General features: G+C 39.5%; 1 protein-coding gene across 1 annotated transcript in view; it reads right to left on the bottom strand.

Moving 5' to 3' along the window:
* Positions 1–2,985: 2,985 nt before the first annotated feature.
* Positions 2,986–17,272, bottom strand: part of jam3b (junctional adhesion molecule 3b) — a 79,591-nt gene continuing 65,304 nt past the window's right edge. The window contains exons 4-10 of the mRNA XM_038778975.1: positions 17,123–17,269; positions 14,538–14,740; positions 9,608–9,707; positions 6,155–6,262; positions 5,441–5,459; positions 4,607–4,670; positions 2,986–4,309 (exon numbers count right to left, since the gene is read on the bottom strand). Coding sequence (XP_038634903.1) covers positions 4,274–4,309; positions 4,607–4,670; positions 5,441–5,459; positions 6,155–6,262; positions 9,608–9,707; positions 14,538–14,740; positions 17,123–17,269 — 677 coding nt within the window. The 3' untranslated portion in view covers positions 2,986–4,273. The remainder of the gene's footprint in view (positions 4,310–4,606; positions 4,671–5,440; positions 5,460–6,154; positions 6,263–9,607; positions 9,708–14,537; positions 14,741–17,122; positions 17,270–17,272) is intronic.

The raw sequence follows: 17,272 nt of genomic DNA, 5'->3' as shown, positions 1-17,272 counted from the left end.
GAACAATGCCAGCAGCGCAGGTTCAATTCCTGTACCAGCCTCCCTGATCAGGCACTGAAATATGGCGACTAGGGGCTTTTCACAGTAACTTCGTTGAAGCCTACTTGTGACAATAAGCTATTATTATTATTATGTACCCGTTGGCATTGATCTATCCGTAGCAAATGGACTAATGTTATTTGGAAAATTCAGTAGAATCCTGGCTCCAGCAGCAGGTTAAAGCTTATCCCACAAATAGAATTCTTTATGACTACCATGAAATCACATTAGTCTGTTGAGCTGAAAGACTAACTGAACTAAAATGGCAAACAGATAATTTCCTTGGGAAAAAGGCAGAAAAATAGGACTAACAAGAGCTCTAAGCTATCCTGGTGCAACAAGCCTTCTGTTATGATCTTCTGCTAATGAACAGGCAAGTATTCTGCCACAATCACACCCCCAAATTTGTTTGACTGTTGTCTTTCAGGAGAGCACCAAACTTATTTTTTGTATTCAATTAATAAAATTAAAGATTGTGAATCAAAGTGTGGATTTGTGTGTAATTAATTCATGCCAGCAGAAGCAACACAACTGCAGCAGTTCACAAAGTACCTATTAAAGTAGATAATCCATTTAATACCACAGACCAAAATAACATTTATCCCTCAACTTTGTCGGCTTGCTTAGGTTAATACGGAAACACACGGCTGGGCCATATAAATGCCTCTATTTTAGAATAAGTAGTCTTACAACACTAGGTTAAAGTCCAACATGAACACTAGCTTTCGGAGCACTGCTCCTTCCTCAGGTGAATGAAGATAAAAGATGCCAGACAATGCTTAGAATGCAAGCATTTGCAGGTAATTAAATCTTTATAGATCCAAAGATAGGGGTGACCCCAGGTTAAAGAGGTGTAAATTGTCTCTAGCCAGGACAGTTGGTAGGATTTCATAAACCCAGGCCAGATGGTGGGGGATGAATGTAATGCGACATGAATCCCAGGCCCGGTTGAGGCCGCATTTGTGTGCGGAACTTGGCGATAAGTTTCTGCTCGATGATTCTGCGTTGTTGCGCATCCTGAAGGCCGCCTTGGAGAACGCTTACCCGGAGATCAGAGGCTGAATGCCCTTGACAGCTATTTTACAAAATATCTGTATACTAACTCAAATGAGTACAACAACTACTACTTGAATAAACATGTAATAAAATATTTCAATCATTCAAGGGATTCTGATGCATCACCCGGTATTGTTTGATCAGATTAGGCCAGGTAAAACTGGATTATGGTGTACGGAGTTACTGCAATGGCTAATTATCCAGAAACACTGTCCCAAGCCAAGTATCCCCATATTTCAAATTTTACAATGGATTGTATAAATAAATTGATATGTTTAACTAATGTGATAAGCATTTCTATTACAATCCTAGTTCAGGTACATGCAAAAAGTCAACTATTTTTTGCCCATTTAAAGCCATGTGCTTCCACAGTGTGGCCTGAGGTAGCTTCTCTCTGGGAAGTGGCTGCATTTTGGGATGCAATCAACATGTTCTTATGTACCAAGATTTTACTACATCTGAGCACTGGACAAAAAAAAAACCTGATCTTCTGGGACTACCTTTGTGCATATTTAAATAGCAATGAAGATCAACATCTATACTTCCATGCTTCAGTGAATTGAGTTAAGAGCTTGCCACAATTGATTACATCTCTTCACAATTTCTCTTAATTATCTACACATCAACACGGAGACCAACTTCTCACAAAGGAAATATTCGGTTTGTTGTAGCTAAGGTATAAACATATCTAAAACAGACACACATCACCCAGTACTATTTTACAAAATTGAGTGCAATAACTACAAATGAGGAATCACTGAATGCTATTAAACATGTTTAGTGATGGAATATTTGTCAAAAATATTAAACTGTTAATTGGAATTACTGAAATCTCATACAACCAGATCCATTTTGTTTCATCATATTAATATTGCATTTGTGCTAAAGACTTGTGTAATTAAAAGTTCACTGGTTCAAGTCGCACTCCAGCAACTTGTGTTAATAGTCTAGGCTGGCACTGGTGCAGAAGTAAAAGTGCTGCACTGTCAAAAATACTGTTAAGCCAAGGCCCTATCCACCCATCTACATTGGAAGATCCCATGGCACTATTTAAAGAAAAGGAGTTCTCGGTCCTGGCTAATACTAATGCATTATCCAACACTGGCAAACAGATTACCTAGTAATCTCACTGCATTTTATGGAACCCAGATGCTGACAAATTGGCTGCCATATTTCCTGTATTACAAAAGAGAACATTTTTCCTTTTGCCTTTTTAATGTTTGATCTGTATCATATGGCAGAGACTATTGAATATAGGACATTTATTGGAAGTAAACCCTTTTACTTGCATTGAACATGCTTGACAACCTGCTGCAATTGTTTATCAACAGAAAGGTTCACGATTAACAGGCTTAATGCTCTTCTGTTAAAGTTAATGGCAGCAAAGCTTGTGAAAATTTTTTCAAACTTAAGTCCAAAGAGGACAGCGAAAGCTCACTCTGAATTGTGCTTTTGAGACCAAAAAGGTTTGTTATTAACCATTACTTGGACAGTGAGTGACAATAGATAAGTACATGCTTTTCATCTGTTTTTTTTTGGAAAGCATGGAAAGTAACAGATTCACACAAGTTTCTTAATTCCAGAATTTTTTGTTTGCTTGTTCTGCTTATAGATTGATCTGAATTTACAGAACTGTTGAATGAAAAGTTTGTATTGATTCAATGTTGGCATTTTTCTCCATCCCGTAAAAAGGTTTATGCCCCAGATGTAATTGTGTTTGGGGCCTAATTGAAGTGAAAAAATATTCAATTAACCTGAAAAACAATGGGGCAAATAAAAGGATACTGAACAGCCATCAGATTAATTTAAATTCAGATTACAGCAATGAATGGACTACTGCAGGAAATCACATCAGCTCCCTAATATGTCATTACAATCTTACTCAAATGAAGTGATGCAAGTTCAATCTTTATACTGATCAGCAAAACGGACATCAAAAACAACATTTTTATTCCAAAACAAATCTAATGCAAACTTGAGGGTAGAACACACCATTAAGGATGTTGGTTTTTTACCAACCAGTGTTTTACATTACTCGATTGTATTTGTCTCAACCCTCTTCCTTCAATTAAAAAGCATGGGATGGGATACTACCTCTTAACATACAAGTCATGTTGGACCCCAAACCTTCACTCAGTTTCTCACTCCACAAACTGCCAAATTTACTGAGTTTTTCCACCATTTTGTTTTTAAGTCAAAACCTCTGCTTTTTCAAAATGTAAAAATTCTCAATATCAAGCAATGATATTTAAATATAAATCTTTAGAAATGCAATAGGTTAGAAATATCACTTGTGAACAAGGAATATTATTACCTCAAAATAAACATAATATTATTTAAGTATCCTTTGTTTGAAGTTTTATTCAATGGCTGCTTTCCTGGCTGGGCCAGGCAATTTCATTACGGCAGGCAAATTGGTTTGAAGCCATGAAGTATTGCTGCATTTAGCTTACTATTAAACAGGATGAACTACAGCAACTCATGAAACAAAGAAGCTTGGAAAACACTTCTATCCCATGATCTCTTAAACTTCTATTTTTTCTACATGCAAGAGTAATTTCTCTGGTTAAAGGAGAGAAATACTGAGAGTTGCAGGTTAATGAATCCTTTTAAGTGATGTTTTGGGAATATTCTGTACAAATTTACATAAAATAAACTTTAACAATTTCAAATAAATACGGGACCTGGATCGGTCTCAACAAAAAAATCAGCTTACACATTCTTCACCCTGATGATTTCATACATCCATTTTATGGATCAAAGCCTTGAACCGATTATGGATAAATTGTTTTTTTTGTGAGACATTATTTGAGTCTACAGTTTAAATTTTGATATATTGAAACTGGTCAAGAAGCAGTAAACCAAAATATGTGAATTACGTTTCTGAATCAGATTTTAGGACTCAGCCATATATTACAGCAGCAGATTATTAGAGGATCTCGTTATGAGCACCAAGGTAATATATTATCAAAAATGAATATTGAATAAAAAACTGTTTAGTGGCAGAAAATTGCAGTCAACAGCTTTGGCAAAATAGTCATTTCATATTACAAGACTGGTATTAACCTTTTATAGATTTGTGGCCCATAAAATAACAAATATTTATATTCACTACTGGTTTTGAGTTCCTTTAAGAGGTATTTTCCTGTTGTCTTCACTTCTCTGGTCTTCTCCTCTTTCAGATAACAAAAGATGATTTGTGTCGGAAGTCTCCCTGTAACGGAGGGAAGGAAGGAGTTATATTGAACATTATACAAAAAATTGTCATACAGTTGAACAGAGAAACATTCACAGGTCAGAGGCTGAACTGTATTTTATGGAGTTCAACCCATTTGTTTCTTAAACATTGCAATATGGTTTCATTAAACAAGATGCCACAGCATACTAGTGGATCTATATCAGCAGAATCTTCGGATTAATGCTCAGAATGTACTTTTGGAAATATCTAAAGTGAATGAACTTTCCCCATTACATCCAGTCCCTTTGCCACGGTTATCAATGTTCATCTTACCTCATTGTCCACAGGATCTGATCTAACATAATCAACATCATCTGCTTTTGAGGAAGCTTGGTAACTGAAAAAATAAAAATAAATGCTTTACTGCTTTGCATTGAATTATAGTTAAGCCCTGGTAATTATCAAAACATTATAATCTAATTAAATGCTCAACTACAAGGTCTGGATATTTAAATACATCCAAGTTAAAATTACTTTACCCAAAATTAATGATATAAATAAAAAATGATGTATATTAAAATCATGATAATATTTCTTCAATAGACTGTTCTGGAATCATTGTAAGATTTAGGATCTCCGAACTGACCTGGTTATAAGACATCAGCCATCATCTGAAGCTGCATGTCATCTTATTGTAAACTAAGTGGGAAGGCAATTTCAGGAAATCACAAATATATGATCATTCATTTCAATGAGTTGAAAATCATGGATTGTATAGTTTCCATTTTCCATGGTGAATTCCCAGTGACTGCAACTCCCTTTGTTGAATTGGTCTTTTAGTTTCTACTTTGATTACAGTCATTTCCCTAATTGCCTGTTCAAAGTTGAAGGAATGAGATTTCTCTTTCAGGAGGAATTGCAGAAATACTTGAAGAGAAGTAATGTACAAGGCTATGGGGAATGGACAATAGAGCTCATTCAGAATTTTGGCATTCTGCCAAAGAGGCATGAGAGATCAAATGCCTTCCCATGTTGTATCAAATTACAGCTACTGTTGATGTGCCACTGCTCAAAACGTTACCCTTGGATGTTAGGACAAAACTATTTCTAGCGTACAGATAGATGTCTATTATAGGTTAAGGAAGGTTCCAAAAATAAGCAACTCACCCTTTTGGAGGTCGTTTCTCTGGGGTAGGGAAAGAAAACAGCATTTAAAAGAAATTATCACTAATAATACAATTAAAAAAGGCAAGATTAAAATGAGAATGAAATGAAAAATGAACACTACAATAACTTCTGATGCGTACTACATCTTAGCATGCTACAAGTGTTCTATCATCATAAGCAATGAAAATGGGGGGGGGGGGGGGGGGGGGGGGGGGAAGAGATTTTCCAGCCGTTATCAATGAGTTTTAGGCAGCTGGTGGGTTCCCCGACGGCGGAGGCTCCAAACAACGGAAAACCCCATTGGCATCAGCGATACCGGAAGATCACGCTGCCGGCCAATGGCAGGCCAACTCCACGTTCGGGGGGGCTCACGCCAATGTTCCGCCCATAGTATTGCACAGTGGCCTTTCTAGATGAAAGATTACCTACTACTGAGCCATGCTTGCCTGGATACAATATGCTTTCATATTTTAACAGTGTACAAATAGGAAACAGTAGAATATTTATTTGGTAGCATGGTACAAACCACATTACCTCCAATTCGCTTACTGCTGGCCACAGATCATGCCATTAGAACATTAGCATGCAACTATTTTTCATTGATTATTTGTGTTCTTTAAAAACCACATTACATCAATAAATATCTTTCCCTCGACTGCTGGAACCAGAGGTCTCTTCAGAAGCTGGTTACTTTTTAGAATAAAGCTGACTTACTTGCGAAGTATCCTCGTTTATATGCAAGCCTGATGACGATGGTTATAATCATTAGAACAATGATTACAACAAGAACACCACCAATGATCGCAGCGATATTGATATCATCTGTAGGATAACAAGAATATTACAAAGTGTACACATTGCAAATAATCACTCAGCAATTGCATTTAGAAACAGTTAAATACAATACTTTTGCAGCAATATTTTAGTTTACAGAATTTGTCACAAAATACAAGATACAGCACAGGGCAACTTGATAGCAAGCAGGAAGTGGGAGAGAAATTGGGGAAGCAGTCAACCAGTACTTTTGCACTGGATTTCAATTTACTATGAAGAATCATTACAATTCATGACACCTAAATTTCACCCTTACCATCAGACCACGAAAGGCAATACTTGTCTGCACTGCTACTCAGTTGCTTTATAATGCAACTCATGCTTACATATGCTTTGGAAAAAATGAATAGCTCAGCTATTTGATTTAGAGTTAACATTATTTACTATGGGTCTTTAACATTAGAAATTCCAGTCAGCATATCAAAAGGAGCAAGATGATTTCAGCATTGAAAAACTGTCAGTCATTGTTAATGTACTTTGAAAGAGAATACTGTTACTTGTTCAACAATTTAATCACGGAATAGATAATAATAGAATTGTAAGAGTCCTTCCTGTTTATTTCCTTTGTTCCTATTTATTTTATTTGATGCTTTTGGTCCGTGGAACCATAATCAGGATGTACCTTTAAGCTGAAGTCTCTTCAAAGTTGGAACAGTGTGCTTGCCAGGGCACTATTCCCAGGTTTTGTATTTTGGAAAGGAGAAGCCAGACTCTTCAGCACTGAGTGGATCTTAGGAACCAGTTTTGGAGGGAGTCGGTCCAATTGGTTAACTGGCAACCATTAGGTTAGCACAATACAGTGGGCGCGATTCTCCGCTGCCCACGCAGGTTGGGAGAATAGCGGGAGAGCCTCCCGACACCATTTTTTACGGCGAGCGGTGATTCTCCTGGGCCGAGCGGCAGGGCCTTTACACCCGTTTTTTCACGGCAGCAAACACACCTGCTTGCTGCCGTCGTAAAAACGGGCGCTGGATGCCCGTTTGGGGCATCCAGAGGCCCGTTTGGGGCGGGAGCACCACCGTTGTGCTCGGGAGGGGACAGGCCCGCGATCGGTGCCCACCGATCGTCGGGCCTGCGTCCAAAAGGGACGCACTATTTCCCCTCCGCCGCCCGCCAAGATCAAGCCGCCACATCATGTCGGGCGGCGGTGGAGAAATGCGGAACCGCGCATACGCGGATTCCGTCAATGGCGTGATGACGTCACCCGCGCATGCGCGGGTTGGAGCCGGCCGCGGGTCATCTTGGCACGCAGCCTTAACGACGGTTGTTAAGGCCGCAATGCCGTGATCCCACTCCTAGCCCCGATTTTGGGGGGGGGGGGGGGGGAAGAAAGAGAGAGAATCGGGTCCCGGGAACGGACGTGAAGGCTGCCGTGAAACACGGCCAGTTTCACGGCAGCCTTTACGACTCTCCGCATTTGCAGAGAATCTCGCCCTGTGTTCTTCTTGAAAACAGTCTGTGATTGGTTCCTGTTTGATGCTTTCTAAGAGAACTGAACAGAAGTGTTTAGACTTTGGAAGTGAAAAGAACTGACCGGGCGGGATTCTTCGGCCACATTTGTCCGGTAACCGAGGAATCCAACCTGACGTCATTGGAGTTCTCCATTGTATGGGACTCGCCCTTGGCGTCCTTGCAGCAGGCGGGGCAAGAGAATCCAGCCCTCTATCCCTCCTGCTCGCTGAAGTGAAAGAACTGCTCTATTGTTTTGAAAGCAGAGTGTGCCTGGCACACTCTTTGCTATGAACCTTTAATGATGCTGAGTCGGCAGAGAAGGTAGACAACCTTGTCAGAGAAAACCATCTCAAGCCTAGAAAGACGTAGTACCAAAACGAAAGCCTGAACTTCAGAAAGACAGCAACTGGAAGTCATTCAAGTGCATCAAAGATCCTTATCCTTTTATTTATACGTTCTTTCTCTTTCCACCACCCTTTCCGCTCTGCGTTGTTTGTCTGTTGTAAATATTGTCATGTCAGTCTCCTTTAAGAAATGTTTTGTCTTATCACATGGCTTCAGTGATGTCATTGTGTGGATGGAGCTGGGCTGTGGCTCTGAGTTTTTACTTTCGTTTGAGTTGGGAGCTGGCTATGGCTCTGAGTTTTCTTTCGCTTTGAGTTTGAATTGGTTTGTACTGCACAGGTTGAAAAGAAGGGTTTCTCTATCTTCATTTTAAAGCTATTTCCAGATTGCTTGATACCTTAAAAGAGATAATTGCTCTCTGGAAAGAATTCAAACCTGCTGTTTGGAAAGGAAACAAGAGTATCAATACCAAGTCATGAGTGCCATGTGCCAGGCCACACCTTTAAAAAGGGGGTACTGGTTTTTACTTGGATCTTGTTATTAAATTGGAATAGTTAAAGGGGGAATTTATTAAGGGTTATACATAGATTACTGGAGCTATGTGGGGTCTTTATGTTTGTAGCTGATAAAAATGCTTACCGTGTGTGTTTATAAAAATGTTAACTAAATTCGTAGAATAAAGTTTGTTTTTTTGTCTAAAAGCGTCCAAGACCTCTTCAGTAACACCTAAAAGGCAGGCTCTTGTGCTCTTTGTAACCAAAATCAATAAACAGTTGTAGGTCAGGTGAACTCCATGATATACTTTAGAGTTTTCTAAACCCTGGCCCATGCTATAGTTAGGAAGGGGAGGTGGTTTTCGAAAGGGGTACTAAATTGGCAGTGACATTTTTTGTCCATTTAATTATAACACTGTACATAATAAACGGTTACTTGTGTTTTAAAGTTACAAACCTGGTGACTGTAGTTCATTGGGCTCAACAAAGGAGCTTGGGTATTTTAAATAAATCTAATGTCACCTGTGTTGAGACTCTGGGTCACATGGGGCTGGGATTTACCACACACTATCCCAGGATGTCATGACAGAAAATGGATGAATTTAGTGCAAGTCAATATTTTCTGCACCGTCCAGTGCCCACTGATTGGCATATGTAAGTGAATTGATTTACTGGTCTACTTTACTCAATATTTGTATCATTTGATGCAATGTTATTTGGTGCTTTTTTAAAAATGATAATGTCATGGGATCTTTGTCATTCAGCAAGATAGATACAACCTTGGTTTAAGAGCATCCGTGACAGTTGAACACTCCCTGTGTACTGCACCAAAATGTCAACCTGGATTATATACTCAAAAACATTGATTTGGATTCAAGCCCACAACTTGACAAGTGCAGGCAATGAGCCAGGACTGACGCTCAAGTTACAAAAGAAAATTAGCCAAAATTATAAAATAAACTTGTGATTTCCTCATCAAAATACTTAACAGCCTGCTACCTTACAATTGACCAGAATACTAAAACAAATATGGGCAACTTACAGACTTCCATACGTTGAGGTTCACACTTTGCATGCCCAGCATTATTTTCTGCAACACAGTAGTATTCTCCAATGTCCAGCTTTGAGATGACACTAAAGCGCTGGCAAATAAAATCATAAATTTACCGACTTAATAGTTCATTTTTCTTGATGAGCAAGATTCTTTCTGAAAACTACTTGTTCAACAACAACTTGTATTTATGTAGTGCCTTTAACGTGATGAAATGTCCCAATGCACTTCACAGGAGGGTTATAAAATTAAGTATGTCACTTGGCCACATGAGGAGAATTAGAAAGTTTGGTCAAAGATGGAGGTTTTAAGCAGTATCTTAAAGGAAGTGGAGAGATGTAGCAAATGTTTTTCAGAGCTTTGGACCTAGGCACCTGAAGGCATAGCTAATGTTGGAGCAATTAAAATCAGGGATGCACAGGAAGTCAGAATTGGGGGGGTTGTGGGGTGGGGATTAGAGATAGGAAGACACGCGGTCAAGGAGGGATTTAAAAACAAGGGCATTATAATATCAAGATACGATATTATTGGTCAATAATATATTATTGAAGTTGTACAAGACATTGGTAAGACCACACATGGAATACGGTGTTCAGTTCTGGTCACCCTATTATAGGAAGGATATTGTTAAACTAGAAAGAGTACAGATGAGATTTACGAGGATGCTACCAGAACTTGGATGGTCTGAGTTATAAGGAGAGGCTAGATAGGCTGGGCCTTTTTTCCCTGGAGCGTAGGAGGCTTAGGGGTGAACTTTTGGATGTCTATAAAATAATCAGGAGCTTTATTAAGGTAGATAGTCGACAGTTACATGGGCAGGGTGGATATAAAGGGATAGGGGCTAAATGCGGGCAAGTAGGACTAGCTTTCTGATAGAAACTAGGCAGCATGGACAAGTTGGGCCGAAGGGCCTGTTTACATGTTGTAAACATCTATGACTATGACGTAGATCTTGATGCTTGACTGGGAGCACAAGGGTGAGGGGGGGAAAACCAGGCTTGCTGTATGTTAAGTCATGGGCAATGTGCAATGTTTTATATGTGTGTTGAGGCTAGAATGGAGAAGATCAGCTATAGAATAGACAATTTGAGGGATTGAAATCATGGATGAGGGTTTTCAGAAAATAAACTGAGGCAAGGGTGGAGTCACATGATGTTGCAGAGGCGGATACATGCGGTCTTAGTGATGACATAAATAAGGTCTAAAGATCAATCAAGATCCAATGTGACATCAAAGGTTGCAAACAGACTGGCTTAATCTCAGTTGCCAGGGAGAGGAATGGAGTTGGCAGTGAGGGAACAGAGTTTGGAGCAGAGCTGTAAAATACTGGCTTCAGTCATCCTAAGATTTAAATGGGAGAAATGTATGTTCATCACTGGATGTTAAATAATCAGACAGATAATTTGGCAACATCAACGTAGGTGGTAGTGAGGTAGAACTGGGTGTTGTTAGCATATAAGTAAACACAAGCTTGTCTTTAAGTTATTGACACCAAAGGGCAGCATGTAGATGAGAAATTGGCGGGGGTCAAGACAGACCCTTGTGCGACACCAGAAGTAATAATACAACAAGAAAAGGAGGCAGTATGTTCCACATTGTGTTATGCATCACCCACCAGTTAAAAACAAGTGGGCATACCAATAACATACTTCTTTGCTCATGGTGTGAAACAGACCACAGGAGGTATGTACATAGAACATAGAACGATACAGCGCAGTACAGGCCCTTCGGCCCTCGATGTTGCACCGACATGGAAAAAAAAAAACTAAAGGCCATCTAACCTACACTATGTAAAAGGGGATCTGTTTAATTCCCTCAAATTTTCTTCTCTTTGGAAGAGGCAATTAGCCTCTGTCACCCAGCAATACCACGTTGGGCTATACTAGTTCACTTACTGGATTAGCACTGATGAGAACCCATGATCTACTGCTGTGTGAGAGAGCTGTCTTTCCAAATTGCTGACTACTGCCGTTGTAAATTTTAGTATTGGAAAGCTTGAACAGAAATTATGCTTTCTCTCCATAAACCTGATCAAATACCACAATAAGAAACAACACTTCTCTTTCAACAGTTGCCATTGTAAATTGTGTAGTCAGCATTTCCCATTCAAGTTAAAGATCACAAAGTAGGCTGGTTGTGGGAACCAGATTGTCTGGAGTTTCTGATGAGTTTTTCCCAACTCCACCATCGTGTTGTGAATGAAAAATGACTGGCTCAGTCATAGAAAACAGAGGGTAGCAATGGAAGGGTGCGTTTCTGAATAGAGGCCTGTGACTGTTTGGAATAAGATCTGGAGGAAATGTAACTGGTTTGATTAGTAAGTTTGTGGACGACACAAAGGTTGGTGAAATTGAGGATAGCGATGAGGACCTTCAGAGAATACAGCAGGATCTCGATTGGTTGGAGACTTGGGTGGAGAGATGGCAGATGGGAGTTTAATCCAGACAAATATGAGGTAATTCATTTTGGAAGGTCTAATTCAGACGGGAAATGCACAGTGAATGGCAGAACCCGTAAGACTATTGATAGGCAGAGGGATCTGAATGTACAGGTACACAGGTCACTGAACGTGGCAACGCAGGAGGAGAAGGGAGTCAAGAAGGCATACGGCATGCTTGCATTCATCGGCTAGGGCATTGAATTTAAAAAATAGGCAAGTCATGTTGCAGCTCTATAGAACCTTAGTTAGGCTGCACTTGGAATATAGTGTTCAATTCTAGTCACCACACTACCAGGAGGCGGCTTTGGAGAGGGTACAGAAAAGATTTACCAGGATGTTGTTTGCCTGGTATGAAGGGCATTAGCTATGAGATTGGAGAAACTTGGTTTGTTCTTACTGGTACGACGGAGGTGGAGGGGTGACCTGATAGAAGTCTAAAAGATTGAGGGGCATGGACAGAGTGGATAGTCTGGAGCCTTTTCCCAGGGTGGAAGAGTCAATTGTTAGGGGGCATACATTTAATATGCGAGGGGCAAGGTTTAAAAGGAGATATACGAGGCAAGTTTTTTTTTTTTATACATAGAGGGTAGTGGGTGCCAGGAACTCGCCGCTGGGGGAGGTAGTGGAAGCAGATATGATAGTGACTTCTAAGTGGTGTCTTGACAAATACATGAACAGGATGGGAATCGAGGGATATGGTCCCCGGCAGAATAGGGGTTTTTAGTTCAGACGGGCAGCATGGTCAGTGCAGGCTTGGAGGGCCGACGGGCCTGTTCCTGGAGGAGGGCGTAGAAGGATGGGTGAGTAAATTTGCAGATGACACTAAAGGTGGAGTTGTGGACAGTGCGGAAGGATGTTACAAGTTACAGAGGGACATAAATAAGCTGCAGAGCTGGCTGAGAGGTGACAAATGGAGTTTAATGCAGAAAAGTGTGAGGTGATTCATTTTGGAAGGAATAACAGGAAGACAGAGTACTGGGCTAATGGTAAGATTCTTGGTAGTGTGGATGAGCAGAGAGATCTCGGTGTCCATGTACATAGATCCCTGAAAGTTGCCACCCAGGCTGAGAGGGTTGTTAAGAAGGCGTACGGTGTGTTAGCTTTTATCGGTAGAGGGATTGAGTTTCGGAGCCATGAGGTCATGTTGCAGCTGTACAAAACTCTGGTGCGGCCGCCTTTGGAGTATTGCGTGCAATTCTGGTCGCCGCATTATAGGAAGGATGTGGAAGCATTGGAAAGGGTGCAGAGGAAATTTACCAGAATGTTGCCTGGTATGGAGGGAAGATCTTATGAGGGAAGGCTGAGGGACTTGAGGCTGTTTTTGTTAGGGAGAAGAAGGTTAAGAGGTGACTTAATTGAGGCATACAAGATGATCAGAGGATTAGATAGGGTGGACAGTGAGAGCCTTTTTCCTCGGATGGTGATGTCTAGTACGAGGGGACATAGCTTTAAATTGAGGGGAGATAGATATAGGACAGATGTCAGAGGTAGGTTCTTTACTCAGAGAGTAGTAAGGGCGTGGAATGCCCTGCCTGCAACAGTAGTGGACTCGCCAACACTAAGGGCATTCAAATGGTCATTGGATAGACATATGGATGATAAGGGAATTGTGTAGATGGGCTTTAGAGTGGTTTCACAGGTCGGCACAACATCGAAGGCCGAATGGCCTGTACTGCGCTGTAATGCTCTTTGTTCTTTGTTCATTTACCAACTGACTGGTAATGCTTCAGGCAATTTATTAGTAAAATAAAAGCATCAAGCCATGAAGCTCCATCCTGTGAGATTCTGGTCAGGAATCCATGCTTTTCATGAGTTAGAACACAAAGAAACTAAAATATAAAATTAGAAAGTGAAATGTCATGGTTGATAGTTTAAAGCTACTTTGAGACAGGATGACATATCTAAGCTTGCCTTGGAGTCTCCAGGAATTAATTATTGCCTGAATACAACTGCAAGCAACCAAGCAGAACATCAGAAACAGGCACGTTAACTAAAATAGGGATAAAACATTGTTTGACTGAGCAGTTCAATTGGCAGTAGGAGTGTATATGATTAAACTTCCAGGAATGTATCCAGAGTTGCCAACCCAAGCTATGCCGCAATATTCAAAATTCCAGACAACGGCCCGAATTAAATTGATATTTAACATACTAACATGCAACTCACCAAGATAGAGGGTCATCATGTCAGTATAAATTACACAACAAAGCTAAATTACATTTTAAAGAACTGGCATCTTGGAAATAAAACAATGACAAGTGTATTCATTTGTTTAATATGCAAGGCCAGATTTCATCAATGTGTATAACTTCAATTTAGAATACGATGACATTATTTATTTTCCCTTCCTAATAAAAGAAGGTTTACAAACATTTCCCACAAAGTCAGTCACTTATAATCCCCCAAAAGACTTTGAGCGTGATTATGTATGAGGCAAGTTAGCAGGTTAGTAATACTCATATAAAGACACTGAACATTTACCAGAGTTCCTGTATTGGAGTCTATTTTATAAGAAGAGTTAAGAAATTTTGGATTGGATTTTGGGTCACCTGGGAGAATGTCACCATTTCTGTACCAAGTATACGTGGATGGAGGATAACCTTCAGGTTCATTGCAAGACAAAACTGCAGTCTTCCCAACTGGCACTGATTTAGGCACAGCACATTTTGGTGTAATTGGTTTCACTGTGGGGAAAATAAACAGTGTTAGGCAGGGTACGATAAGATTGAATGTACAGCTCGTGCAGCATGCATACTTGGTATAAGTACAATGCAAAAGGCATTAATTTCAGCAAGATTTTGCTCCTGTCCATCATGTTACTCAATTTATATCACCTATAGTAGATCATACATTAATGCATTACAGATGCATGCATAGGATTTGGATCTAAACAGATTTGTACACAATTCAGCCCAGATTTATGATGTACCATTCATCAATTGACAGCAGACAATGCTGCAGACAATGTATTCAAAATTATGCAATCATAAGCTCCCTTTACGAAAAGTTGGCAACAAAGGAAAATGCATTGACAAATAGTATAAAACTTGCTTGATATTCAAGATCATATCACAAGATAGCAAAGAACTACAAGAATTTAGGTTTCGAATTATCAGGATTCCAGATGAGAGCCCAACTATTTGCAATTTGTAAAACTGAGGAAAGGTTGCTGTACTGCAGGAGTAATAAAGATACCTATTGGGCAAGTGTTATGTTGAAAATAAATTTTAATTTAAACAGAGTTATTCACATTAACAAAGGAATAGCTTTACACTTAACAGTTCTGAATAAAGTAAGTAAGAAACTAACATACCTCCTAAATCTGCCACTAAATATTCCATTAAGTAAACCAATATAGTTCAAATGCCACTTATAAATAATCAGGTTTTACTTGCTTTTCTCTGTGCAAAGACCTTCAAGAGGACCTTTCAGGACCAACTGAAAGACACTTCCTTGTCAGACTAAAATCGTATGGCAAACTGCAACTACAGACAGATCTGGTTCCTCCCCTTAATTACATAATCTGTACCCAAAGCATAAGGCATCCTTTGGTCTCCTCGCACAAGATATCCTATGATCTGTTTAACCAGGACCGAATAAAAAATCTCTCAAATTATCTATACCCCAGGGACATGCAAACCAAAACAATCTTCCATTAACCAGCTCTAGGTTAACAAGTAAATGCATCGCAAATCTATCAGCAGAACACTCCCCCTGCAAAATCTTGGATTACCTCACTTTTACAACACCTTAATAACAGCTTTAGCAGGCATACGAGATATGTAGCCTACCCATGTTTTTTAATAACATTAACGGCAACAAATATAAAATATAATAATTTCTTACATTCATCGCAACATTAACATTGATAGGCAACTAAAAAATTGATTAGATAACAAAATGAATCCCCTTCAGCAGCATTACCAAAAAAGGTTGTTTTTCTTCTTACTCTCGTTTCATGAATACTTAGTCATCTCAGTTTCGTCCATGTGTTGTATTATACTGTGTGTCCAGTTTTACATTTAATAAAACAATCTGAGATTTTGCCTCTTCTGTGGTGCACGAGATATGCAAGATCCAGATCCAGAGTCATGGTCTATCCCCATCTCATCCATAAGAACACTCTCCAAGTCTAATGTTCCAAACAATGGATACTTAGCTTCCCAACTCCAGCATTTTAAGTCACCTGCCAATTCTGAACAAGCAGAGAGCAATAATGTGTCTTTAAAGTGATTAGTTTTATTAGCAATCAAAAAAATGCTGATATTTAATTCCACCACCCAAAAGTAGTGTTGGATGTTCTTCAATAAACTTAGAGACATTTGCAAACAGATACTTCTTTTCAAATCATCAAGGCTGGTTATTCTCAGGATTGCCAAAATTTCCCATCCTATTTCTAATTCTCTCTGGCTTTGACAAAGAGTCATCCAGACTCAAATAATTAGCTCCATTATTTTCTCCACAACTGCTGTCAGATCTGCTATGAATGTCCAGCATTTTCTGTTTTTGTTCCTGTAAACTCAACAGAACATGACAGCCTTGAACTACAATAGGAAGTGTAATCCTCCAAGGTGCATTAACAAAGTGGCTATGGTACAGTTTGGCAGTAACAATCATAAACCTAATGAGTTTGCTTATGAATAAGGATAGCTGAGCGAATGATTAGAATTCAAGTTCAAGACAAAGTAAAGCCTAAACCCAGGATACAGGGTCTGAGGAAAACTTTTGAGAAGTATTTCTAAAACAATGGAAAATATAACAATAGAAATGAATAAGCCATTCAGCCCCTTCTACTGTTCATTTAGATCATGGCTGATCTATATCTTACTCCATATACCCATTTTGACTCCATAATCCTTAATCTCATGGCACAAAAAAAATCTATAAATCTGAGGTTAAAAATGTTTTGACGGTGGCTGAGCTGGGGCGGGGCGATGAGGAGAAAAGGAGGATTCCATTTTAAAGGTTAAAATCTGAAAATCTCTCACGTGGACACAGGAACAAAGAAGAAAATCAGCGAGGGAAAAATACATAAACAATCTGATCATGCACATTAAGAAAGGTACCTTGCACTGTTAGATTAACAGCAACATCCCCCAAATATCCCTTTTCCTTGCGTACCACTTCACAGCGATATACTGCTGTATCTTTCCGAGTCACATTGTATATATATATAGATCCTCCCCTGAACTCTGCCCGATCAGCCAAGTCTCCTA

This window comes from Scyliorhinus canicula, chromosome 19 (genome assembly GCF_902713615.1).
Source record: "Scyliorhinus canicula chromosome 19, sScyCan1.1, whole genome shotgun sequence".
Lineage (NCBI taxonomy): Eukaryota > Metazoa > Chordata > Chondrichthyes > Carcharhiniformes > Scyliorhinidae > Scyliorhinus > Scyliorhinus canicula.
This window is presented reverse-complemented; position numbering and strand designations above follow the sequence as displayed.